At 42.9% G+C, this 26315-nt stretch overlaps 2 protein-coding genes across 7 annotated transcripts; both read right to left on the reverse strand.

Moving 5' to 3' along the window:
* Positions 1-785: 785 nt before the first annotated feature.
* farsa (phenylalanyl-tRNA synthetase subunit alpha) lies at positions 786-9454 on the reverse strand. Of its 2 annotated transcripts, XM_062531878.1 has the most exons (14): positions 9280-9454; positions 8659-8796; positions 8283-8381; positions 8010-8128; positions 6422-6514; positions 6157-6285; positions 5929-6044; positions 5787-5871; positions 5106-5205; positions 4804-4899; positions 2671-2839; positions 2411-2488; positions 2079-2193; positions 786-1388 (listed from the first exon to the last, which is right to left on the reverse strand). In XM_062531878.1, exons 1-14 carry the CDS (start codon positions 9424-9426, stop codon positions 1283-1285), a joined length of 1590 nt encoding a protein of 529 aa, XP_062387862.1. In that variant the 5' UTR covers positions 9427-9454; the 3' UTR covers positions 786-1282. The 2 variants fall into 2 exon arrangements, with proteins under 2 accessions (XP_062387862.1, XP_062387863.1); XM_062531879.1 differs by lacking the exon at positions 4804-4899.
* Positions 9455-10052: 598 nt separating this feature from the next.
* ilf3b (interleukin enhancer binding factor 3b) lies at positions 10053-26053 on the reverse strand. 5 transcript variants are annotated; one of them, XM_062531880.1, is made up of 19 exons: positions 25986-26053; positions 24091-24187; positions 23337-23563; positions 22899-23079; positions 21873-22020; positions 20311-20402; positions 18923-19018; positions 18010-18121; positions 17800-17897; positions 17556-17667; positions 17269-17382; positions 16903-17108; positions 15403-15570; positions 14404-14541; positions 13953-14096; positions 13598-13724; positions 13443-13490; positions 11058-11462; positions 10053-10885 (listed from the first exon to the last, which is right to left on the reverse strand). In XM_062531880.1, the coding sequence occupies exons 2-19, from the start codon at positions 24091-24093 to the stop codon at positions 10761-10763; spliced, it is 2544 nt and encodes an 847-aa protein (XP_062387864.1). In that variant the 5' UTR covers positions 24094-24187; positions 25986-26053; the 3' UTR covers positions 10053-10760. The 5 variants fall into 5 exon arrangements, with proteins under 5 accessions (XP_062387864.1, XP_062387867.1, XP_062387865.1 ...); XM_062531883.1 differs by having other exon boundaries at positions 17800-17892; positions 18008-18121; XM_062531881.1 differs by having other exon boundaries at positions 25975-25994.
* Between the last annotated feature and the right edge of the window lie 262 nt (positions 26054-26315).

Genomic DNA, 26315 nt, shown 5'->3' on the forward strand with positions numbered 1-26315 from the left:
GGAAGTAGCATCTCCGATTCTTCTCTGGTGAAATATAGCCAAGGCCATAGTCTGAGTTGCTTACATTCATCTCAAGGAAATGCTTATTAATTTAGATCAGAGGTCTTTGACCCCTGGCTAATCAGCCCCCATCTCTGATTAGCCAGTAATGTCATATATGACTGTGGCTTATTAAACCAGGCCAACAATGTGTAGAGCAGTCCAGGTACATGTTTACTAGTGAATTGTAATGGTGTCTCCAATACCAGGCCAATAGGAATTAGGCAAATGCATGTTCTTGAAGAACATGTCACCATCTTTTTCTGGAAGAAAAGGAATGAGGTATCAGATCATATGGCAAACCCCCTGCAGTAATTTTGAGGACCTTCTAAAGGTCATGAACCTTGTTGAAGTTGATTCCCTTAGATAATACCAGTATCAAGATTTCAAAATATCCCTAAGATATATAATCCCTAATAGGCTAACCATATTTCATGGTACTGACAAGACTTCATTTGAAGAGAGATGTTGTAACCATGTTGAAAGCAGTCATGTAATCCAGCCTTTTTTCCTGGCAACACTCAAATAACTTTAAGTCTACTATGGTGGCATGTTGCTGCACACACGTCCATCAGCTTAAGAGAGCATGGAATCTCCAAGGGTTACAAACAACAACCCACTCAACTTGACTTGCCAAAATCAACAGTTTACTTTAGCATTAGCGCTCCACTTAATATACTCAATACACAAGCCATGATGGCTTTTGAGATATATTTCAAATAAACACATCCACACAAGTGTTCTTGGAACAACTTTAATAAATCATTTCAACCCTGAGTGAATTTCCCTTCTTATGGGTTTACACTGGACAGGAGTTTACGTATTGTTTTGTTGAGCTTTTTTTTTTTTACAAACATAGTAGGGAGGTTCAGAGTTCAACCAAAGTAGCCATTAGTACCAAAGTAGGCTCCTCAGAAGCATTTTTGAGAATAACTCCAGGTAAGTGTCATCAAAGGTCTATCTGCTGGTAATAAATCTGTTTGAAGTCCACCATCCAATTTGGAACAGATGATTTTAAAAATAGCGACATATAAGCTGATATCCCACACACTGCTTGAAGAAGACCAAATTCTTCTATGGCCAAGTAATCAAAGACAGCGGGATGTGTGCGATGGTCACACATAGACAGAGTGCAGAATAAATATGAAACCAGAGAGTTGGCTGGCTTAGAAGGGTCACAGAAAATATGAGTCCTTAGTTGACAGCATCAGGGCATGGATTTGGATACCTGCCAGGTGCAAATTCAAGAGTCTAGTCGACAGATGGGGCTGTCGTAGACCATTTGTAGGTTGACCTTGTGTCCTACAAGCTCACGGATGTTGTTGATTCCATACTTGATCATGGTGGGCCTGTACAGATGGAACAAGTCATAATTAAATATTTGAGAAACGTCATCACAATCATACGATCTATCAAACTACATGTTACTACATCCAGTCACACTCAGGTGTATGCAGCATCATTTACAATAGATTCCCCCCATGACAAATACAAGCACACAGACAGACATCACTTTTAAGTCTCGATGTTTCTTTTTCTGGAAATGAGAATATAAGCTAAGCTTTTCCTTAAATAGGTCAGCCGGTCAGCTCGGCTCCAAGAGCTATGACCCAGAGTGTTGCTGAATGGGGACAGGGCACACACATACTTTGGCCCCCGGAAAACAGCAAACAGCACAAAGGCTAAACTGACTCTAGACACCAGACATGCGCACAGCTGGTCAGAGATGAATTAGGCCTCATGGAGTGGGCAGAGGGTGTATGCAGGATGTAAAACAAACGTTGGTTTGGATTATGTCATGTGTTACATGTACACAGTAGACTCCCCACCCTAATAAATGTCCTCTTCTTACAAGTAGGTCACACTAAATTAACAACATTTGATAACTGTGTCAGACCAGCCCACAGCCTGGAATCAGGCAGGCAGGGAACTGTAAGGTATCAAACCATTTCCAATGGAAAGCATTTTAAGAAGACCAAATATGAATAAAAATGGACTTAAAAGGTAACAAGCATTGAATGGCATTAGAATAACCTCACCTCTCCAAGGACAGTCCCCAGGCAATGACGGACACTCCCTCTGGGATGCCCATTGGCAGCAGCATCTCCGGCCGGAACACTCCAGAGTTACCCACCTCCACCCACTTCTTGAGCCCTGACAAGAGAAGGGAACAGGAGCAACAATAGCAACAAGATCAGCATGGAAACAAACCTTCGGCCATAGATCATTTTTTCTTATTAAATGCACTCCATAAGGTATGAAATATAAAACTACTACTGGCACTCTGGTCCCTCTGATAAGAGAAAGTAGACACACACTAAAATCCTGAGTGGGATGTGCAGATAAAGCAAAGGCTTAATGGCAGCTATACCTTCATGATAGCTGAAAATTTCCATACTGGGCTCAGTGTAAGGGTTGAAGGCTGGTTTGAAGCGTAGTTTGGTGATTCCTGTAATTATGTATATAAAAAAGAAATATGTTTAATACCAACAAAAACGGACTTTGAGCAGCACAACATTTTTCATCCAGACTTGTTATTGAAGGATTTAGAAGATCAGTTAAAAAAAACAAAACTGTAGAGACATTCAAATGTTTGCTACTAGAATTAAAAACGTCAGAATCAAAACTGACCTAATTTTGTGAAGAACTGATGTAGAATGCCCATGAGGTCACCCAGGGTTAGCCCATAGTCGGCCACCACACCCTCTATCTGGTGAAACTCGGCCAGGTGAGTAGCGTCCAGGGTTTCATTTCTGAACACCCTGTCGATGGAGAAGTACTTGACCGGTGTGAACTTTCCCTGAAAGACACAGAGACACTAGAATTAGCATTTTAGCCCTCAGAAAGGATTACAGTAGTGGTAGCAGCAATATAGGACTGGCAAGAGTCTTTCACTTAACATTGTGCAAATGTAGTACTTGTTTACTACTTCAGTATAAAGCCTGTTGAGGAGTACAAACCTTCGTCACCATTTCCGTTCGATAATCTGAATCACAACTGTGTCATATCGTGCAAATAAATCTAGAATTATACCCTATCTGACTGAGCCTTGAAAGCCTCTGGAATGTGTCCTGGGACAGAGTTTACAGCTTGGCACATGAGCTAGTGTCCAACTGCCAACACTCTCTTCTACTGATGACCCTGAATATTCCTTAAACCCAAACAATAACCAAAAGAAATGCGAAAATACGGCATTATGCTGTTGTGATCCTCTAGTCTAGACAGTTGCCATTTGGCGGGGATAATTAGAGCCTGATTTGATCCCAAATAAATAGTACTAAATTGTTTGTGCGTATGCAAACAAATTGAGCGGTTGGTTGGGGAACATTTTGCGGATGATCAACGAAGATAAACAGCGTAAATGAGGAGTACAAACATAAGGGGGACAGCAGTATGTGATGAGGGCTTGGAGCATTTCGCTGGTCTCCATCTTTAGAGAGTCCGATAGAGGAGACTGATTGCAACCCCTTAATGGAGTTCAATTATATGGAATTAGGGGTGTTAGTGGAAGAGCCAGACAAACATTTTGGTGAGCAACAGAAGATAACTCTGACTGATACAACCTACATACAGTATACATGTACTGTATATATATATGCATGTGTATATATCTGCAAAACAGTATACATGTGTGTGTGTGTGCGCGCGCGCTCCACATGTGCATATCTGTGTATCTGTACTACAAACAGCGAATTGCCAGGTGTGTGTATGAGTGAGTGTGTCTGAGTGTGCTTGCCTTTGTGTATGCAGCGTGCGCGTGAGTGCACGTGTGTATGCAGTATGTCACTAGATGGCGCTACGCCACAAACTAATGAGCCGTGGCTCTTTGGTCTGTGGTTGATGAGGCTCTTTTAAACCAGCATACAACAAAAATGTTGAAACGGCACAATGCTTCTCGATATATTCCACGACAACTGATTCTGGTCTTCTCGGCTTTCGGAGGGCTCTGGGACCAAAAGTTTCTATCCCTTAACAGCCTAGTGGGGCCTACACATTTCATGTGCTGAATAGAGACCCAGCTACTAACAGCACCCATGAGTGCTCAGCCAATTAGCATCTTAGTTTCAAATGCATCAAGTACAGTTATCATAGAACATGCATACAGCATAACCACACTTGAATGCACTCAACTACAAAAAACATGCACACAAAACGATCACGCTCTTGAACCAAAACACTGAACTACAATAACACACCATGCACACACACAGAAAAACCATTCCCAGAGTTTCCGCTGTAAAACATGGGATTGAAACAGGTCAAATGAAAGTCATGAGACCAACTTTCTACCAAGGTCCACATTATCAACCTCTTCTTTGGGAGTGCCAAGAAAGCATGGCAAATTTTCAACAAGGAAGGTATTTTTCTTCTCAATGCAATGCCAGTTATAGATCAGGATGGCCAACTACAGAGCTGACCAACAAATGCTTGTCAAGCAAGCTGAACAAAAAAAGTTCTTGATTCTCTCGGATTTCTCTCAAAGAGTGAGCGACATTGATCTGTTTAGGGACCAATAACCCCCCCCCCCCCCCCCCCCCTCCCAATAAAATATCTCTGGCTTTGCTTTGAGCCTCTCTGGGGTTATCTATTATTCATTATTACTTGGGTTGTGCTACAGGTCTGTGTGGCAAGTAAAAGGGTTAGCAAAGCCCTTATTCACTGTGGGTCAGAAGAACCAGTGCTTGTGGATTAACGGAAACAGTGGTTGGCTTAGTACAACACATGCACTTCCATTTACATTACCACCATATTGCATGCTTCTACCTCTTCGCTTCTTTTCCTTCTTCGTTTACCACCTCTTTTCTTTTTATTAGGTTGCCCTTCTTTTTTCTCTAATTTTTTCTTTTCTTCTTGTATGCACTGCAGGACAGGAAACCCTCCGTCAAACAGCTTCAGAACTGAGAGGTGAAACCTACTTTACAAATGTAGGGTCCTACCTCTCCACCAAACTCATTTACTGTGGTGAAATTGGGTTTACAAAAGTGTAATGTGAGTAGTTTTGGGGCGTCAAGTGAAGTGTGTGTTTTGTGTAACACACAAAACACACACTTCAAGTGAGTACATACCTGCTGCGCCAGCTTGTAAAGCATGCGAGCGCTTACAGCTGTAGTGTGTGTGCGAAGGATATTCTTCTGAGCCTCCTCTATCTTCCAGTCGTACTTGTATCTACAATATAACAACAGATTATTTAAAAATGGGCCAGCGCATTAACACTGCATATATCTAGTATGAAGGGCATTTGTAAAGCAGCCGAGATGCTAAAGCATTTCTGCCGCCATGATCATTAAGACATTTGGAACCAACCAAGAAAAGACTACCCTTTCCCTGACTCATTACATGCCACTTCTGGCTGGTGGCTACATCTAAATTTCCATCATTATTAGTTATCCAGTGACTTGAAACAGATGCATTTCAACATATGAATGGGTAATTCCGCATCAAATCAGATAAGATTGTTGCTGCACCATCTCAGGCTTGTTGTCAAACCTTGTCTATATCATGAATGGGTCCCACAATCAAGGTGTACAATATATTTCTGTTCAAATCCTAAGATTTCATATTTTATTACCTAATACTACTTACTACTTCAAAAACACATTATCTGGGAACCATTGTTTGGCCATTAAATATCTTGAAAAGTATCAAAATCTGAGACGGTGCAGCAACCATTTTCCTGTATTCTGTCTGATATGACACAAAATGAGCTGCACGCAGACCAAAGCATTTGTGAACCCATGTCTGAATACCCTTGTGATCCGAAGCCTCCCTCAGAATGGACCTTTTTCACTTTCTCCAGGTATTCCAGAGGGAAATCACGGGAGATAGCAGGGTCTACAATAAAAACACATTCTGGTATTGGGAATTAAAGAAACAAATCACCCAACTCACCAGATAAGAAGAATGTGTCGTGTTGGTCTCTTGCAGGATGCTGTTGCGGCTGGAAAAGGGAGTCGAAATTCCAGAAGGAGCTCTCGATGAAATTGTTCGTGGGCATTTCTGTGAATCTGCAACATATCAATTGGAAATCAATGCCTGAACAAAAAGCTGTACAATGGAAACTCTGGCACATTTTTGTCCATCTATGCCTCAAGTTCATAGAATGGCCGGAGAACCTACCCCATCTCCAAAAAGATCTGCCTGAACTGTGTGCGCACTTTCATGAGTGGGTGCAGGTGTCCACAGTCCAAAGCCACACCGAGGGCTTCAAAATTGTACGGTTTGAAAGACTTCTGCTTCCAGCTCCCACTGTGACAAAACAGACATGAGGCTTTAGAACTACAAATAATAACATTACATCATAGGAGCAGTCCTGCACCTGTCAGGGAGGGTACTGTCCTTATAAGGGCATTGTTGTTAGAAAGCACAGCGTAGCCTGCCTCACCTCGTAATCATCTCTGGCGTGAGCTCAGCCTCCTGCTTGGTGATGGTGGTACTGAAGGAAGGGCCTTTAGTCATCCAATATGACTTGACAGTCCTGCAATTCATTGAAACAGGTGTTCGGTAATGTCATCTAGCACAATATGAAGTTATTTTAGATGTCAACACTAAGAGCTGTTCTCTTCAATTCAAGTGGTAGAAAATATGTCTTCTACAAAAAAAAAGCTCATGACAAATAAGACCCACAAGTGACAGTTATGATGCTACTGAAAACCTTCACGCACCTTAGACTGTAAACAACAAGATGGCCTATGAACCCTATACTAACAGGAAAGGAAATAGCAGCTTGGCCACGTGTTAATGCAATCTGGAAGTTGCTCCCATCTCCCCTACGAGAGTTTTTATCTTGGAGAACACAAGGACAAAGTGCTGTGAAGTAAATAGGATGGAGATTTGGGGAGGAAACACTGTGTCTGGTGTCTAAGCCACATGCAAAAGACAGAGTACACAGTGTGACCGAATCCATTTATGATATTAAAAAAGGGGGGGGGGGGGGGGTGATCACTACCACTTCAGCCGCTGTAAAGCTTGTCCCACTGGTACACCGCCATCTGGGCCATGTCTGTGCCAAACACCCTTGCTTCCTGAGCACCGAACATGAGCTTGCACCATCCCACGAGGGAAAGGACAGGCTTACTTATCTTTTGTGATATCAGAAAAATGGAACAGAGCCTTCGTTTATACATGCTTGCCTGTGTTCTATGCCCAGTGCACGGATCAGACAATGATAAGCTTCTCTGGAAGAACTCATGTGAAATACAGTTTTTAACAAAGTTAAACTGGACAGTGAAATTCAGAGACTAAATGTTCTCTTTCTTTTGCATAAAATTAATACAGTAGATTTATCTCAGAGGTTTTTGGCTCATTTCTCTTAATTTTCAAATGTTTTTAATAGGAGGGTAAATTGCTTGATGGTTACACGGTGAGCACTTTTATGGAAACCATGAACGCTATGGAATGGCCAGACTGTTTGTTGTAGTTATTTACAAGATATATATATATATTCATTTTTTTTGAGGGGGCATATCTTGAATTTCCCTTTGGGGATCAATAAAGTATCTATCTATCTATCTATCTATCTACCTTTTTTCGTGTGCTTATGCCATTTTTTTGCACCCAAATCCCAAACTGTAAAGTCAACAATCAATCTTAGGGAATTGAAAAACAACATAAACCTCTCCAATATTTCCATCCATTCAACACTTTGGACTGTGAATGTCATGCATTTTGCGTTGCCAAGACACTTTTGATACATAGCAACACAAGTAGCCTCAGTTTTTCCAAATAAAACCTGTTGTCTAGCTCCCTCTGCTGACCAGAGTTCAACACTGAAAAGGTCAAGCATCAGCACTTAACACTATTCTACTATTAGAGCCACTCATTTACAATCAGGTCAAAGCAGTGCATTACACTCCCCATTTAAAATGCTGAAATTGTGCACACCACTGAACAAAAGTAGGTCAGGTGTGCTGCCTGTAACCAGAGGCTTTGTGCAACAGACACCCACAACAGACTGATATTCAGACACTCACACTTCTGTCAGCAGTTTGCGTTTCTTCAGCTCATTCTTCTCCTTCTCATCCACTTCATCAGCAATACCCTTCTGGATCTGCACCAGCTTGTCCTGGACGGAATCATCGATTTTCTCCACCTGTCATACATGATCCCACACATGGGTTACACATTTGAATCTACATATACAGTAGTTATGGCCGTTTAAATGGACAGCAACACAAAATAGCCCAATACACATTTGACTAATACAGATTAACACTTAGCAATACATAAACAGCAAAAAGACGCACCATTCTGAAGACTCTGGGCCCACCCTCATGACCTTTGTCCACGCGAATCCATTTGTTGGACATGGCTTTGCTGAAGCCCACTTTCCCACTTGGCAGTTTCTAAAGGGGAAATGCAAAGATACACAAGCTCACAACCTGAGTGTTTCAAAGGGCTGCAACAGACAGACACTGACACATTAAATCAATATCATACATAATTCATAATGGCCATTAGTAGTTAAGTAATTTGGGTCCCCTTATATCCAAAGCATATACGCTGGGTCACAAACCATACTATCTTAGGTATTAGGTGGTCACAATAATGTGTGGCTTAATGTAGCTGGATGAAAGGATGCTTCGGTCTCTGCTGCAGGTGTCTTCTGCATCTCTGACTCACCATGAGTTCACTTTGAGCAAGACCCTCGTCAGGGATAGAATTGAAGACTCGGGCCTCATGACTCCCCTTCTCAGCGGTCTCCTGTCCCTCCCCGGTCAGCTCCCAGTGTTTAGACGAGCGTTGCTCAGCTGAGATAATCTGCAAAATAGGCAGAAAGGTAAGGTGAGCCTATTAGCTGATAACCACCGTAAGTAAACACATGGGGTGAACACAAGTGAAGCTATAAAGCTGAACGTGTCTTAACATGTATGATATATCACACTATTAAGCACCAAGCTTTTAAGTTTTAGAATTTAACTTTAATGTTCCCTCATAGCCAAATATGACAATGAACACAAATTCACAGTGAATCCAACATCATGCTAAGGGTCAGCAGTAAGCAGCTGCTCTATAATGTTCCCTTAATTGTTGGGAAAACACAATTGAAATACGTTTTGATTAACTATGTTAAGTGAAATTGTTGTTTTATTCTTCTTTGCTGAGTAACATGTTGCCTGTAAGGAACATTCGTATGCAAAAGGTATTGCATCAGTTCATTAAGCGACTAAATGGCTAGCTCCAGATGACGGAGGTAACTACTTCCGCTAAAAGGCAACAGCAAATCACTCCAGTAAAACTTACATCTCCCAAGGACTGGAGACTTTTAACAGCACCAACAACAACTTGGTGGTCCACTGAGAGAGCTGTAGCCACATCCTGGCTGTCAACACCTCCGTCGACGGCTTCTATTCTTTTCAGAAGTATTTCCACTACGCCGGTGTCTGCCATGCTTCAGCCCTTACAAGCCCCCAAACTATCTGAGGAGCGGACGTGACATCATTTTTTTTTTACCGTAAATACAGGAATACAAGTCTAGCCTAACATATATGACGCAACTTGGTCTGTAGGACTATCTTTTACTGTCTATGGTAACACCCTGCTTAAATGAATAATTCACATTGAATTGTTACTGTAGGCCTGCAATGTTCACAATGTATATGAATTGCCATCAAAGAGCAGTGAAATGAAAGACATTACCTGTAAATGTGCACATAAGCCTTTCCTCCAAAATACTGTATTTTCTGTGGGTATTTTCCAGGACTCTGGTCGTGTCTATGGGTCGAAGTCTGATGAGATGACCAAGTTGTCATGATGGAGACAACATTTTGGAGATCACTAAATAATCATTATGGAGCACAATATTTTGGTGATCCAACTGTGTGCCTTGAGACCCTCAGAATTGGAGTAGTCCCGTTAGTCATGTTCACCTGAAATGGCTTGGCACATGACTGTCTTTATATACAGGATTAATAGAAGGAATTAGAACTGCTACAGGCAATTCATTTGCTTAATAAATGAACACATTAAGGAGTGTGGATGACGTGTAATTCAATTTCAAGTAATGAACAGCACCCTTCCTTCAAAATAAAATTTTATTTCATATAAATTCACATTCAACATTTGAGAAAACACATCCCTCCCAAACACACTGAATGCTACTTTTGACCTGTTACTTAAATTAGGTCAGTCTGAAATGATTTGCTTGGAAAAAAAAATACCTTGCATGTGCTGGTAACACTAAGAAACAGATACTCGTGCAAATGAATTCATGAAGGAGTGAGCCAAGGCTCACATTGGGCTATAGGGGGGGGAAAGGTAGACCCAAACTTAAAAACCTAAACAGGTGGAGATGCTGCAATAAAACGCTCTGAGAGTGGGTACAAACACCATGGGAGACTGAGAGGTTTGGCCCATTCAATGGGACACTAACAGACGCCATCAGCAAAAGGTCACGTTACAAACATGAGGTCACAACATGCATGTGATGGGTGGTGTTCACTTGTTAAGATGGGCAGTTTCACAGGCTTGCACTGATTTAAAAATTAAAAAAAAAAGGAAAATAAAAAAATAAGATCAAAACACAGAAAGAGACTATTTTACCCTCCAAACACTGCCTCAATTCGAGTTCAAGCCCCCTTTGTGAACGAGCTGAGCTCCAACACGATGGATCTGAGAGTCGGGCATCATGAGGGGGTCACTGCTACTTTTGCCACCGAGGGAAGGGGGTAGAAACAGAGTGGAGGGAAGGACTAAAGACGGGGGGGGGGGGGGGGGGGGGCAGTTTATCTATACTGATAGTTCATGTTGGGGTCCCCACGGCCATAGCCCACAGGGTTGTGGTAAGGAGCTGGGCTAGCACCATAACTCTGTCCTCCCTGTGCATTGTAACTTGACTGGCCACCATATCCTGCAAAAAAAAGAGACAATAGCATCCAATGAAAAACAAACAAGTCATCGTAATCAAAGCGTTACATAATACACAGTGTACATAATATCACAGTGGCCTGAAAACGAAACAATTGAAGGTGTGATTTAAGAACATAGATAACATGGTCAAGTCTTCCCTATTTCATGCTCACCCTCATAACTGTAGTCTTGTCCCCCAGCTCCTCCGGTGACCTGGCTTGGGTAGGCAGTACTGTAATTAGAGTATCCCCCCGGTGTACCACCCGAGGCCTGGCTGAAGTTCTTTTTGCCCTGGCCGTAGCCTTGTCCATATGTGCCATAACCTCCCTGCCCTGGAGGAGGAAGCGTAGCCTGGTAGTTCCCTGGGGCAGCACCGGGAGGTTTGCCCCCCCCTGGATGCATAGCGGGCTTTTTGCCAGGAGGCTTAGAGGGAGGTGGTGTGGGCGTGTAACTGGAGTCAGATGAGTAGTAGGAACTATAACTGCCTGCTCCCCCTGCTCCACTCTGATTGGCTCCTGGGCTTCCTCCTCCTGAAGTGGAGCCACCACCATTAGCTCCTCCATTGTTGTAGTAATCAGCTGAAAAGCAATAGGATAGGTAAATACACAGGCACAAACAGCCACAGTCTACAGTACAGCAGAAAACAGTCTTGACATTGAAAATGTTACAATAAAAATATCTAAAACAAGCACAATCGTTTCAGAATACCTTACAAAACCTTCCAAAATAGACAGAAAGCACATCCCCGAAGTGCGCAGTTGGGGGAGGAAAAATGTAACACAAGGTATCAAATGTTTCGGAGGGACATTTATTATTTTTTTTAAAAAAAAAGGAAAAAAAAAATGGACATACAAAAAGACTCTTGATCTTTTACAATCTCAGTGCAAGACAGCGCCAGGCCAATGCAAATATTACAGTACAGGTGGCAACAAATACATAATTCTTCAGTTTAAAATACTAGTACTTGATGTACGAACCATGATTGAAACATTAAAATTTTAAAACAAGCAATGCAATGAACACATCATAGGTGTGAAGGCTGTGGATAAATTCATGTTTTCAAAAAGGTGTCTGGGTTCAAATAAGGAAAGTAACGTTTACAGGTACGTTTCTCTTTCTGTGGCAGACATGTAGGTATAGACTCCAACTATCATCCATTCACATGCTTAAAAAGTTGTCCCACAAAGGCATCCTTTGGGTGGGCGGAGGGCCGTCGTCCTGTCAGTCACCACCCTTCAGCGAATCAGATGGCTCTGGTGCTTTGGTCCCATGTAACTGACAGGGGCAGCAGCTTAGAGTAGACCACAGGTTTATAGGTTTCTCAAGTCCTTCAGTTTGTTTGGGCTGGTGAAGGCAAATTTAGGGAGGCAGTTTTCATCCATAGAAGAGTGGGATTTGGGAAAGGGGAGAGAAGTTCAGGCGCAAATGAGGTACTCGGAAAGGCAGTGAGAGGGAGGTCTTAGTCCATGGGTGACACGTAAAGAGGGAGTTCATATTGCTGAATGCTACAGACTCTCCCATCCTTTATCTTGCGTGCGTGCGTATGGGTGTGTGTGTGTGTGTGTGTGTGTGTGTGTGTGTGTGTGAGTGCACGTGTGCATGTGTGTTTGTGTGTGTGTGTGTGTTTGTGTGTATACACATGTTTGTAAGTATGCTTTATGTTGCAAACTCGTGGTAGCCATAGCAGTCTGAGACAAAGTCACCTAAAGAGTAAGACAGAGCAGAGAAGGAAAATATTAGATGGTTTTGCCTGCCGCCATCCAGACATGGCATATGTCAGTTATTTCAATTAGTGGTCCATCTTTTTTTTTTTTTTTTTTTTTTAATTTGCGTCAATTTCTTGACATTTGACATAAATGGCAGTTTTAGATTTCTCTGCTCCTGTCATCCCATGAAGGTGTGTCCTCAGAACATGCTACTGAGAGGTTGAAGGGGAGGGGGGCCTCATTTTCAGCAAAGAAAACTTTTTTTATAGGTGGTCATCCAAGTCCCATGGCTTCACAAAGCAGAGAAATTTAAAATCGTCGCAAAGAATATCCTTGTTAAATATATGCATACACTCAATATATACATACTCTCTACATCAGTGCTTCAGTATTTTAGTGTGTCGCTGGTGATGTGGTCACGTTTTGAGAACTTGATTCATTTATTTATTTATTTTGGAATGAAAGGACTTTTCGCTTTTGGAGAACAATGGAGCCGCCTCCAAGATCTTTGGCACTCTTCACAGATGTTAACAACCAACTACATAACACACATCTTAGTTGTATTAACATGTATTAAATATTTTTGAAAAGTAACTGAGGTTTTTTCCCCAAGACCACATCTATAAATGGACATGGCTAACCAATAAAGGGAATGGCAAGTACCCAGAGAATGGTATATTGACAAAAATGTCAAGATGAATATTAATCTAAAGGAAAAGAGGCTTCTGTGAAACAATTTTCTTCCAAAAAATTGTTGATTTTGGACATTTCACCATAAACTGAAAGCTTGTTTTTAGTAGTGGCCAAACATCTAGGAGTTGAAAGTAAAGGAGACTTAACAGGAATACTCACTATATCCCGAGTTGGCATTGTTTCCATATCCATATGTTCCATAACCACCTAAAGAAAAACAATACAATTGTAAATAATGGCAGCACAGAGAACATATTTCAGGAACATTAAGAATGATTAATATTAGAGGCATAAATATGCTAGAGAGGCTTTACCTTGATTATAGCCACCGCCATTATTAAAACCTCTGCCCCGCCCTCTGCCTCTCCCCCTCCCTCTGCCTCTGGGATTGGCAGCGGCGTCAGCTGGGGGTCCGCCCATCATGCCGAAACCTTGAGCATGCTGCGTTGGAACAAATCAATACTCTTAAGTCTCTCACAGTCTCACTACACTTATTAAAAAGGGGTAAGTAGATTAGCTCACATGTTGACAAAAAAAAAAGAGAGAGAGAGAAGGTTGAGGAAAGAGTAGAGAGAGAGAGAGAGAGAGAGAGAGAGAGAGAGAGAGAGAGACAGACAGACAGACAGAAACAGACAGACAGAAACAGAGAGGTGTCAAACGACGACTCACCATGGGAGGGAGCTTCTTCTTTTTGGTCACTTCAGAGACGGAGCCCTCAGGGAACAGCCTCTCGAGGGCAGCCAGGGCAGCATACGCCTTGGCCACCTTCTTATTGGAGCCAGAGCCCTGAAACTTCTGTCCGTCAATCTCCACCTGCAGAAGCAGCAACAGATCGTCAGGTATATGAAGTGGTTATAGAAGTCAAAAAGTGTTGCAGATGAAGACAATAGCAAATGAAGGTCAAACAAAGGGGAAGGGGAGAATGCATGCACTAGTAAACTAGTGTGACAGACAGCGGTGACAGAGGGAAAGAGAGGGGAAAAATGAGGCTACAGAAGGAGAAAACATACAACAACATACTGTCAGATGGCAGAGGGAAAGTTCACAGACACACAAGGTGATGAGACAAAGTTGATGGTTGAAATAGAAGGAAGATAGACAAATGGAGCGTGGGATGTACCTCCATGACAAAGCGCTTATCGTGGCTTCCGCCCGTCTCGGATATGAGCTCGTACTTGAGGCCACGGCGCTTCTCGTTGAGCTCCATCACAGGGTTCTTCCCATGCTTGGTCAGGATGGGGCCCTGCTGTCTGGCACTCTGTTATGAGGAGGGTAGACATGATAAAACATTTAAAAAAAAAAAAAAAGCATTCGTTCACAGAGAGACACGCTAATCAGATACCCACAACAAAGCCTGCACTGCAAAGTTGGAAGCCATATGAATCGAATCCAATCTAAAGATAAGTGGCTTTCAGGGGAAAGCCCGGAGAAATTCATGGGGAAAACCATGAAAGCCATATCATGATGAAAGTATGGCATTTAAGTAGAAGCATGCAATGGTGATTTCCTCATCTCAAACAATTTATTTCAGGTGAAAGATTTTAAACCAAATTTTACCCGAAAGACTAATATCCCTGACTTTTTGTGAGTAGTGTACTGTATATACCAGCCTACCAGTCAGTACTTATTCACTCTGGGTGATAAAGGACATTAGATATTAAACTGCCTCACTTGGTTAAGTCACCCTGTTGCATGATTTCCCAATATCACTTGTCCTGAAAAGGACACTCGGCAATGCCTGTCCTTGCATGAAAGGGGTTGTAGTCTCTTTAAAGCAACCCCAGTGAACTCAGTCCTTATATTAGACAACAGGATCTGCCATGATTTTTAACAACTATTACTACTCTATTGGCTGGTGAAACCAAAAGCTTGAACACTTGGCACTGATTTTTGTTCTCTTGAGCTCAAATGTTTTGGGTAAAAGAATCAAAAAGTCCAGGAAAGGCAGTCCAAAGAAAGGAACAGAGTCGCAAGGTCAGACAAGGACTGGCTAGCACTTGTGCAGAGGGCTCCAAGCATCACTGAATGTCCAGGCTCAAAAAAGCCTGAAACCGGAGACGTCCTGGGAGAGTGTCCAAGGCAGTAATGGGACGCTTCAGAGGTCAGCGACCGGCCTCACCTCAGCACTATCTGTGGCCTCTGTCTTGGCTGTCGCAGTGGCAGTGTCGGCTTCGGCTGGGGTGGCCACAGGTTTCGTGTCTTCCTCGCTGATGGCCGTCTCCTCAGTCTTGATCGGCTCAGCTGCCTTCTGCTCAGCACCTGTTGGCAGGCCCATATCCTGCAGGACCTGTAGGGGAATATAACCAGAGTTCAATTATACTGCCGTTCAAAAGTTTGGTGGCAATGAGAATATGTCTCTCTTCTCATGGGAGTGATGTAGTATAGACACTGTAAAGGAAAAAGCCGGAATCAAAACAACCTGGAGTCTATCTAAGGATGATGAGTTGAAACTTCCATTTGGGAGCAAAATGACATGAATCTGAGTAGTTGAGCATCTGCATTAGCAGCAAAATGGTTTATTGCTGTTGCAGCTGGCATGGAGCCATGTCAAAATAAATCACTAGTTTCAAACCACTGACAAGGCAACCTTACACTTTAGTGGTATTGTGGATAAGGTGAAAGTGTAAAGAGGATATGACAAGGGCTGTTTCTTAAGGCAGCACATTGCCTTACTTTGTGCTCCAGTAGCGTCAAATCAGTGGGCGTGTTGGCTTTTTCCAGCATTGTGCCGATCTGGCTGAACATGATGCATGTCTGTGTGGCAAGATTCAGCCAGATCTGCACGGCACTGCGAGAAGTCGAACGTGCCCGCTGATTTCACTCTCCTGGAACGATGAGGTAAGGCAATGCGCTGCCTTCAGAAACAGGCCTTGTGACAACCTCTACTTACACTTTCAAAGTTTACAATTCTTCGGTTTGTCTATGAGGACCCAATCCACGCTACCACTGAAGAGTAAGGCTACTATGAGCCTTGTCAGCAGGTTTGAAAGTAGCACTTTATTCTGACAAAGCTCCATTAACAGGCTATAAATCATGTTGTTGCTAATGCAAACAATGGTCGTCTAGCCCTAAACTCTTCTGATTGATGTAATTTTGCTCCCAAAGTCAATCTTAAAATCCATCATCACCACCGCCGTCATCCGTAAATAGACCCCATTTTGTTTTGACTCCAATGGAACACCGTGTTGGCCAAAACCAGTTTATTATTTTAAAACGCTAACTAGATCATTAGAAAACCATTTTGCAATTCTGTAGTGTTAACACATCTGGAAACTGTTGCCCATGCTTAAAAAGTAATCCAACTATCCTTTAAACAAGTTGAAAATCTGGAGCATCAGCTATTGTGGGTTCAATGAAAGGCACAAAATGGCCAGTAACAGAGCGTTCTTCTAAAAATTGTCAAGTGACCCCAAACGTTTTAATGGCCATGGCAAATGTATCGATGATTGACACTACTTTCATCCAGTTTAACGATTCAATCATGGAACCAGTGATGGGGAAAGGAATGCACTTCATGTAATCTGCCCCTTGGGTCTGAACGGGTGCAAGCTCTTCCGTGGATAGACTAGGAACCCATACAGCAGAGCCCCAGCCGGGGGGGGGGGGGACCCTCGCTCACCTTGACAGCCACATGCAGTTTGGCAGTGCGTTTGGACGGGCCGGAGGCCTCAAACGTTTTCCCGTCCACCTCCACGGCCATGGTGAACACGGGCACGTGCACGGGCCCCGTCTGGGAGAGGAGCTTGTACTGCAGCCCCGGCTTCAGCTGGTTCAGACGCATGAGGGCGTTCATGGCCTGCGGAGGTTCAGCCTTCTCCTCAGGAGCTGCGGCGGACACAAGTGGATCACGTGATAGATAAATAAGCAAAATAAAACGAGCCGTTAAGATTTATTTCAGGAGTGACCTTTCCAGGTGAAACTATTTTCAGAATGAGGGATGGTAGGACATGTGAGGTCACAGAACAGGTGAGCCAGGTGAACTCACATTTCTTCTGTAGCTTCTTTTTCTTCTTGTTGGGGCTCTTGTCATCGTTGGTCTCTTCCTCCTCTATCGGGCGTTTCATGGGAGGGGCATAGGCCGTGCTGGGTGGGATCTGAACTGCAGGTGCAGATTATGGAAACCAATCTTGATTTTCAATTTAAACCATTCAAAATAATTTGCCACTTTCCTACACGACTATCTAGGTAACGGATCAACTAAATGTTGGCGTATACACCGTAAAAAAAGTCCTTTGAGAAGATTAGGAGCACAGATTATTTTGTAAATCGTACCTGTGTAGTCAATGGGTGTCTCACTCTTGGGTTTCTTGGGCATCTTCGAGGGCAGGGGATCCATGCCCAGGACTTTGTGTAGCTGCCCAAAGGCCGAGAGCCTGAGCGCATGCTACAAATCAACAAGACAGAGAAGGGTCACCTACAGGGTTCACACTCACACGATGGAAATAGTGTTGCTCATATGAACAGTGGCACTGCCAGCTGCAGAAAGAAGATATGCCACCCAGCTGCTGAGGCTTACCTGAGCACTCTGTGTAATGTCCTCCCTCTGTTGGCGGTCCATGTGGCCGATAGCATCTGTCAGCTCTTTTTCACATGGGTCACAGATTCCAGAACCATCTGAAACAAAATATGAAAAGTGAAAGACCCGAGAGCTTTGTTTCCAAATAGTTTACCATTCAATAGTCCCTGGCTCCCCTTATTCCCTTCCTGTCTGAGGGTGTGGGCTTACCTGCCATCAGGATGCCATAAGCCAGGCACTCCAATACCCTCCTAAGAGCCTCGCCGGCTCCCATTGGACGGTTCCCTGTGCCAATGGCTTTCTCACAAAGGAGCTCTAAGGGCTTTTCAGGAGAAACACACACAGTTGTTGTGCAATTCGGCATAACGGAGAGGGAAAAACAAACCAAACACACACCTGATGATGACTATTAAGCAAGGGATAACAGACGACACAGCGATCGGTTCACAAAAATAAACACACATTCAAGGTCGTAAAACAGCCATTTATTTCTGTGAATCGACTGTCATGGAGTTCATTATCCCGCTTAATCCACTTTTGCCACTTGCGTTGCGTTCATTTCCTGTTATAATTTAAATGCTTTAATCGCTAAAACAAAACTTGTAAACTAAAACTACTTTACTCCGCATCAACTAATTTATCAACTTGAAAGACAAACTGCCGTTACTAGTTCTAAATGGATGGTTGCTATGGCCAAAGGCCAGTCTAATTTCATCTCTCCTGCTGTCAGGCAGGCATATCCCAGGATTCTGATGAACCTTAGCTTTGAAATATTGCTATTTCTTTTAGCCTAATCCAACTAACTAGAAACCACCTCAGTCGTATGCTACAATGTTGCTATGTTCTGAACGTCTGTATTTTACAGTTCATTTAAACTTCACAAGGAGTTCGGAGAATTAATATAGAAGTGTGATATGGCCATACATGGCCAAACTAAATCAGAGCTACTTCATAGGCATGCAAGCAACAACTTTGACAAAAAGTGGATTTAGAGGCTTTTGCATCTGAACTCTTCATATAATTAATACATGTTCTAAAGAACACAGGAAATGGGAAATGTAACCAAGCAGTGGTTAATAAAGACTGATGACAGGCCTGTTGGGCTCTGTGTATGAGCACTCACCCATCCGCGCAGGGGCGCCCACACTGGGAGACGTGCACAAAGGTCCCTCAGGATACGGATGACGATGACACAGGAGCGCAGTCCGTTGGCCCTGGCCTAGAAAAAAACAGATAGGGGGCAAACAAAGGCACGCTGCCATTAAAAACAAGCAGTCACAAAAAGGCACTTCAATGAAAAATTTAAAACGCACAAAATATTTATTGTTGAAGTTGCTATTTTTTTGTTTTCAGATATTTTTTAGTTAATGCACCTTTCTGCAGTGGCAATTGCAAAACCAATGAGGAAAGCAAAAACGTAAATTTACATTCAAGGGAAAACTAAATATGCTTTAACGTGCTTCACAAAAGTGATCAGGTTACAGTGAGAGGAACTAATCTGTATTTTGTCTTGTTCATAGTGTGTTTGCTCTTCCTTAATGTCCTTTAAGGAAAAAACAAGACCAGTGCCAACTCATCAGGGCACCAGGTGCATAATCGTTCCTTTTCTGTTGACGTGCAAAATAAAATGTCCTGTTGAACAAATTATCTTGAATTCAATCTCCCCAAAAGACATGATAAAAACAATGTGTCAAACCCATTTTAAGACAAGAAATGAAAACTGTACAAGGTGCAATATTCCTTAGGAAGGCACACAGAAAGCGGCCAGACAACCAGAAAGCAGCCAGAGCAAGCGGGGGGTGAGGGGTGAGGGGTGGAAGAGAGGCTACGGACGCTACAAGGACAGGCCGCAGAGATGAAACATTAGCATGTCCAGTAATAAGAGTGAGAGGAAGAGAACGACACTTTCCGGGACTACAAATGGCAACCGACAGCAATGTCATCTGCAGCAAGAGCGTTAGTTCACTTGCCTTTGACTATGATCAGATGGCATGAATAATAAATAGGTGGTGTGTCTACGGTAAGCGGGTATTAATTCAAAACGAACAAACAAAATTAAATAAATAAATCAATAAACAAAACAAAACAAAAGAGACACCTTGAAACACTGAAAACATCACAACTTATATTAGAAATATTGCACCAGACACCAGTCCTTCCATTCAGTACAAAATACAGGTGAACACTAAATTTAAAAGCAAACCTGATCCAGCCAGATGTTAGGGAAATTTTCTGCATTTCTGCTGACTAGACATACTGAGCTCAAGGCGAAATCATGTTCTTGCTTGAGTGAGACAGCAATTAAGTTGGTTACATGAGGGAAACATTAAGTGTTTGCCTTTCCAACATTTAAAGAAAACATCCAGTGAGAAGAAAATAGAAATGGAGGTGGCGAACTCCATTAAAAAGAAAACGAAAACGCAAAAACCACACAGTTTTAAAACAAATGAACACACAGCGTAAAATAAAAACTCAGAACTACAGTAAGACAAATAAAGACAAGATGCAAACCTGGAACCACTTGGCGTGGCGAAGAGACGCCAAGGCAGTAAGGCATTTCTGCCTGTCCAGAACATCCGGGGGATCGTTGACTGTTAGCGATTCTATTGGCAGGTGGAATAAGAAGACAAGGTACAGTTTGACCAAGGGGTTTCTGTCACACGGCCAGGGGGAAGAGGCAGATTTTCCCAAACCACAGGCAGCAGGGGGAAGGGGAGGGGGAGCTCCCCCGCAGTGAAAAACAAAAATGGTACGACCCTTCCAGGGTTGTCCTGACTACACATGAGAAGAAAAAAAAAGGAAAACCCACCAGCCGGTAAAGACCTGATGAGAACTAGTTAAGCTCCATCAATCTGAGTGGGGGACCGTCTTCACACTGCAAGCAGCGGAGGCAGTCGACTAAGTGTACTAAGATGGCATGCAGGTATGTTCACAGGAGTGGGTGCATGTCTAATGGAGGGAATCTAAGGCATGTCCACACACTCACTCTCAGTGCAGTGAAGTCAGAAAAAAAATGACAAAAACGTCTTATCGATATGTAACAATAACAGGGGGTACAGCCCCTCCCCTTCGTCCCTTCTCAGGTCTACTGCCTTGCCCCTTCCGAGACAGAGATCGTCCAGTTGGTCAAAGGTCCAGCGTCCCTAAAATTGACAAACTAGAAGGCTTGACAGAGAGAATCAGATTTTGAACCACAGGGAAGCAATAATCAGATGCACAAAAAGGTTAAAACAAGTCCACACTGCAGCAAAATTGATGGTGCCCCAGCTTGCATAACTAGACGTCTGGTCGTCTGAGTGTAGGGTTACAGATAGGGCTAGGTTCACTCCTCGTCGCTGTGTCTATCCTTGACCAACTAGTTGTTCAAGTCGCAGAATATTTGTTACCCTTTCCAAAAAAACGTGACGGTGTCAAACGCACAAGTCATCGTGGGTATAACCGTGAAATTGCTACTTCAATAGGTGATGTGGCCACCTTGCAGAGCTTAAGCCCCTAGCGTTACCTATAACCCACTTTGCCTTTTGTTCTACTGAAAGGCAGATTTTGTTAGGTCTAAGCAACACCGCTCTCTTTAATCCTGTGCAACACATTTTTGCTGCAATGCAAACTGTTCCACTATCGTTCACTGTAAAAACACATGCAAACAAGTCTGTGTTTTTTTTTTTTTCCTTTTTTCCCATTTCTCAGTAAGCCTTCATTTAATCGATTCTTTGGGGGAAAAGAGAAGAACATTTCTTTTTTTTTTTCTCCTTGAACACCACTGTCCCTGGAGCCTTTCTATACTGTATATTGGGCCATCAGAAATGCACATCACATTACATGGAACTACGAGACTTCATGTGGGGCTATAAACATAGCAATAACTTTTCATTTCAACACAGTCCCTACACATCCCCTAGCTCCATTGAAGGCCCAATAAACAATATCTGCCTAAGCTCTAGATCTCGCCCTGTCTGCTGTCCTCCCTTCTGCTCAGCTGTGTCAGCATGGTCACCTGTCCCCTGTCCTTTAGGGGAGGAAGGGGGGGGGGGATAGGCATCACGTCACATCCTCAACCCCAGAGGAACTCCTACCTCCGGCTGCCTGTTTCTCGGCCTCTTCGCGCACCACTGGCGACGTCAGGTGGATGGTCAGGGTGAGGGGCTGCTCCTTGGAGTTCTTGATGACGATGCTGGCATCGCGAATGGATGCCGTGACCTCGTACTTCTCCTCCGTGATCAGCTGCATGGAGAGGAAAGGATGGAATATGGAGGCTGTGTAATCAGTATGTGCTCACAAACACATGCAACACAATAGAGCACGGAAGCCACGACGTAGCATGGTAACGGCAGCCATTTCACTGGATCTAAACAAATCAATCTAACCATAGTGGTGACCATAGCGGTGGCTTTCTTAAATAATTTTTACAATGTTTCCAAGACATACTACAACTTGTAGTCATACCAATACAATCAAATTAATGATTACAGACTGTTATTTTAGCAAGGTGTAGGAAGAAAGGTGTAGTTTTAACTTTGGTGGGTGTGAGGTGCGTGTGAAGAATCATATATGTGTGCTATCAGTATCCATGTTAGCGCATTTACTCCTTTGGTCTTGTTTGGGAGCAGGTTATTCATGGAAATGTACGAGTAGACAGAAACTGAAAGGATGATTTGTGTCTGACATCTGTGGTATTGCCTTTCCAAGGTGTTTTGGAATGCATGCTGTTTCTGTTGAGATAGTGTGGGCCTTGAGAGGGAGTCGCCATCTTCACTGAGAAGGCTGGCGCCTTCCTCCTAATCTACAGGGGTCAGGTCAAGTCTGGAGAAATACCAGAGACAGTCACTAAGGGATACTGTCTTGTTCGGTCAATGTTGACGAGTAGGGTGATGTGGTCATTGAATGATTGACATAGGAAAAATGGAAATTTCACCTTTGTCAAGCTGTTGAAGAAGTGTCACTTTGTATTGTATCATCAGATTGTGTCTATTAGCAACAACACATAAGTCTCCGATACCATGAATAAAGCTCTCTGAGATTTCAGACTGACTTCTTGAACGAATCCGGAATGTTGCACTACTACAAGCATCACATCCTATACATCCAAACAACTACCATACCTTCAGTTGGACTCCCAGGTTGTCGGACACTTTCTTGAGCAGGGTGATGGTCGGCTTATCTTTGCAGAGAAGGACCAGCTCCAAGTCCAGGTCACCCTTCAGAAGCAGGCCTTTGGCCACCAGCCCCACTCTCATGACTCCACGCAGAGACCGTGTTGGCTGCTCCACAGATTTGGTCTCACTAAAAAAAAAAACACCGGAGAAGCCAAGAGTGAGCATCAGGCTGGAAAGACAATACCGAGGAAGCAGATTAAGGCTCACTAAACAGACAGATCTACACACAGTCAGACAGGTATGAGGCGAAAGCTTTTAATTAAAAGCCAAAAATAACAAGCAGCAGCCTGTCGTCCACTGGACCGGGAAACGCATTGCACGTCGCTGGCCTTCCAAGTCAGACACTAATGCCTCTGCAGGCCGCTCCCTGGACGCCCTCCTCACCTCTCTTTGTCTGCCCCGTCTCCCTCTCCCCCGCTGGGCTTGGCAGCGACGCGCTCCTGCTCGTCCAGCCAGTCGGACACGGCCTTGAGGGCCCGCTCCGTGTGGGACACCATGTTCTGGACGGCCTCCAGCTCCTCCTGCGTGGGATACACGGCCGAGTGCTTGGCCATGACGTGCCGGTCATCATTCACAAAGATTCGCATGGAGCGATGGCGCGGCAGGGGAGGCTGAAAGAGATGGAGGGAAGAAAGAAAAGAAAACATCTTAAGTATTCATGCATGAGTAAATGGGAGGAGAAGTGGTGTAAGAAGTGCTCACACTGCCACTGTAGGTACACAAGGTTACAAAATGGTCAAGGCAAAAGCAGAAACACTTTTTCCCCACAATGTAAACAACAGGCCATGCTCGAGTAGGGCTTAGAAAGAGGATGATTATTGTGGCAAATGATGATATGAAGAAATACTACATATACCACTTGTTTTTGTACAGACTATTATGTCTATACAATTTAGTGTATATCACATACTTATACTATTATTATTCAAACATTAAAATGCAAAAATAACTTTGCTAGGGGATGTTTGTGCATCCATGAATCACAGTCTAATAAAAGTATGTAATATCCTTATACTGTTTTCAACAAACAAGACAAGGAGCTGCAAACAAATAACTACACGGCAAACAAAAACATCCCATTATTTTTATCGGTAACTAAATTCAACAGCATATGGACAAAAAGAACAAGAGAATTTACCATGATTTCCTGGAAGGACTACTGACAGGTACAGAATGGCAGTGATAAATGTACTTTGGCAGATGTTCTTTGCAGCTTGGCAATGCTGGCTCAAGACCTGTTGAGACACCCAACAGCGCCACTTAATTACAGCAATACAGCAAAAATGTCTGAAACACCTAAAGGACAAGCACATTCAAATACAGAGTTCTGAACAGGCAGGGATGGGTAAAATAGTATCAAACAACAAGGTTAATAATCTACCCTTGGGTCTAACTACTGAAATCATGATAATGATAGAGAAGTTGTTTACCATTTGGCCATGTAAATGTGTACCATGTTCAGAATATAAATGCTAAAATGTGAAAAGTTTCCCCATTCATTCACATACTTAACAATAGGTTATCCCAGACCCCAGAGACGTGATTCGCATCTTATAAAACAAAATCTTTATAAGAATTGATTTCTAGGCATCACAGCACATCCCATCTAAAATAGCTTTGCACCCAAAAAAATCTATCGGGTTCAGAGGAACGCCAGAAGCGGTTTCCAAAATAACAGGATATTTTGAACCCCTACAAGCATTACATTTCGGAGCGTAATATGTGCTCAAAGATACTTCACAAAGATAAGGGGACCGGTAACTTCAATTTTTTGTTGAAAAACGCATAAGGGCCATGCCCTTTCCTATAGAAAGCTTTTATATATCTGTTAAAACACTTCCAGCATGGCAAGTCTTCCTGCGTTCATCAGACATCTTATGCCCAAAATAATGGCAGACAACCTGAAACCTTCGGCACAGAGCTGTTAACCTTATTCGACTCTCATTGCACTCATCGTCGCTATTCTATAGCAATTCTATGAGGTACATATTTTTTTTATTCACAGGACTCACAATGTTCAGTGAAAACAATCCATCTCCACCCTTGTCTAATATCTGGGATTTGCACTGTATAATGTCAATGAAACCTTCGCCTGCTAGCGACACGTTAGCTGTTTCCTGCTACAGGTTGCTAGCAACAGAACGCACAAAATAAATGAAAGGTCGCTAACATTAGCACGCCTCATCATGAAAATTGATTTTCCTGACCAACTAACACATGTTGATGGAGAAAATGACGAATGAGACTAACGTTAAGTTTATATAATAGTAAATAAAATATTAACAGAGCGATCCGCCATTTCAAACCGTGTTCATTGAGCTGTAGCGTTGCCTATGTATCAATGGGGTTAGCTAGTAGTTTGTAATGTTAACAATACCTCTTCACTATGCTAACTATAATTGCAAGCATTCGTATTACGCAAAACATCAAAATAGTCTTATGCAACTTATAAATAAATCGAATCTATGTGATGTGTTGTGGAGATTGATTAATGTGTGGACGAACGTGTACGATCAACAACAGGGCCATTTGGGTAACATAATGTTAGCTAGCTAACGTTAGCTAGGCTTCGTTAGTAGCCTACGTGTTGGGTATATTAAAATGGTCGTGACAACACTGCCACTTACGCTAGAAAGCCCATGTTAGAAATGTATGGATCGTTACTTTCGGTCATTAATTCCATAACCCCAATGGGTCAAACATGACTGAAGTAGTCGATTGTGTGAATGCAGCAGTTTTTTTTATAGCAGTTAGCACGCCTCTCGCAAATAATATAAATGCAGGCACAAGATCATCTACTTGGTGAGTGAGCTAACTTAGCTAGCGATGGCTAATAAATGTCTGTATGGGGATTGGTGACCAGCTGAGCACTGAAACAAAGGCAGTGCAGTTACATACAACTACCTTGTATATTGGCATGTAGCTGCAGATAAAGTTAGAAGTGTATTTCGTGTGCATCAATGAACATTTAAAAGCAACACAAAATATTATGTACCGTTAACATTTCCTGGGTAATATTGACCTTTTACTCACCAGCATCTACGACGGTCTTCTTCTGACTGGTTAAAAAAAATCTTGCCGAACAGAATGAGAGAGACGAGGGTATTCCAGAACACCAATGAGATTGGATGAATTTACCATGTGACTACAGCTCCACCAATTGCGTAAGATCTTTCGATTCCCAACGGAGAGCCTCATCACCAGCCTTCCCACACTCAGATACAGTTTATGGCTCAGACAGGTGAAAAAATCAAACAGCTTTCAACGTCCATACAGTAGGCTTCCTGCACAGTTTTCGGAATTGAGTTTAACTTTGAATCTCGCATAATAAACCCATGGTGAGGCCAAGGCCGCAGACAAATG

Source organism: Sardina pilchardus, chromosome 3, assembly GCF_963854185.1.
Source record: "Sardina pilchardus chromosome 3, fSarPil1.1, whole genome shotgun sequence".
In the NCBI taxonomy this organism is placed as follows: domain Eukaryota; kingdom Metazoa; phylum Chordata; class Actinopteri; order Clupeiformes; family Clupeidae; genus Sardina; species Sardina pilchardus.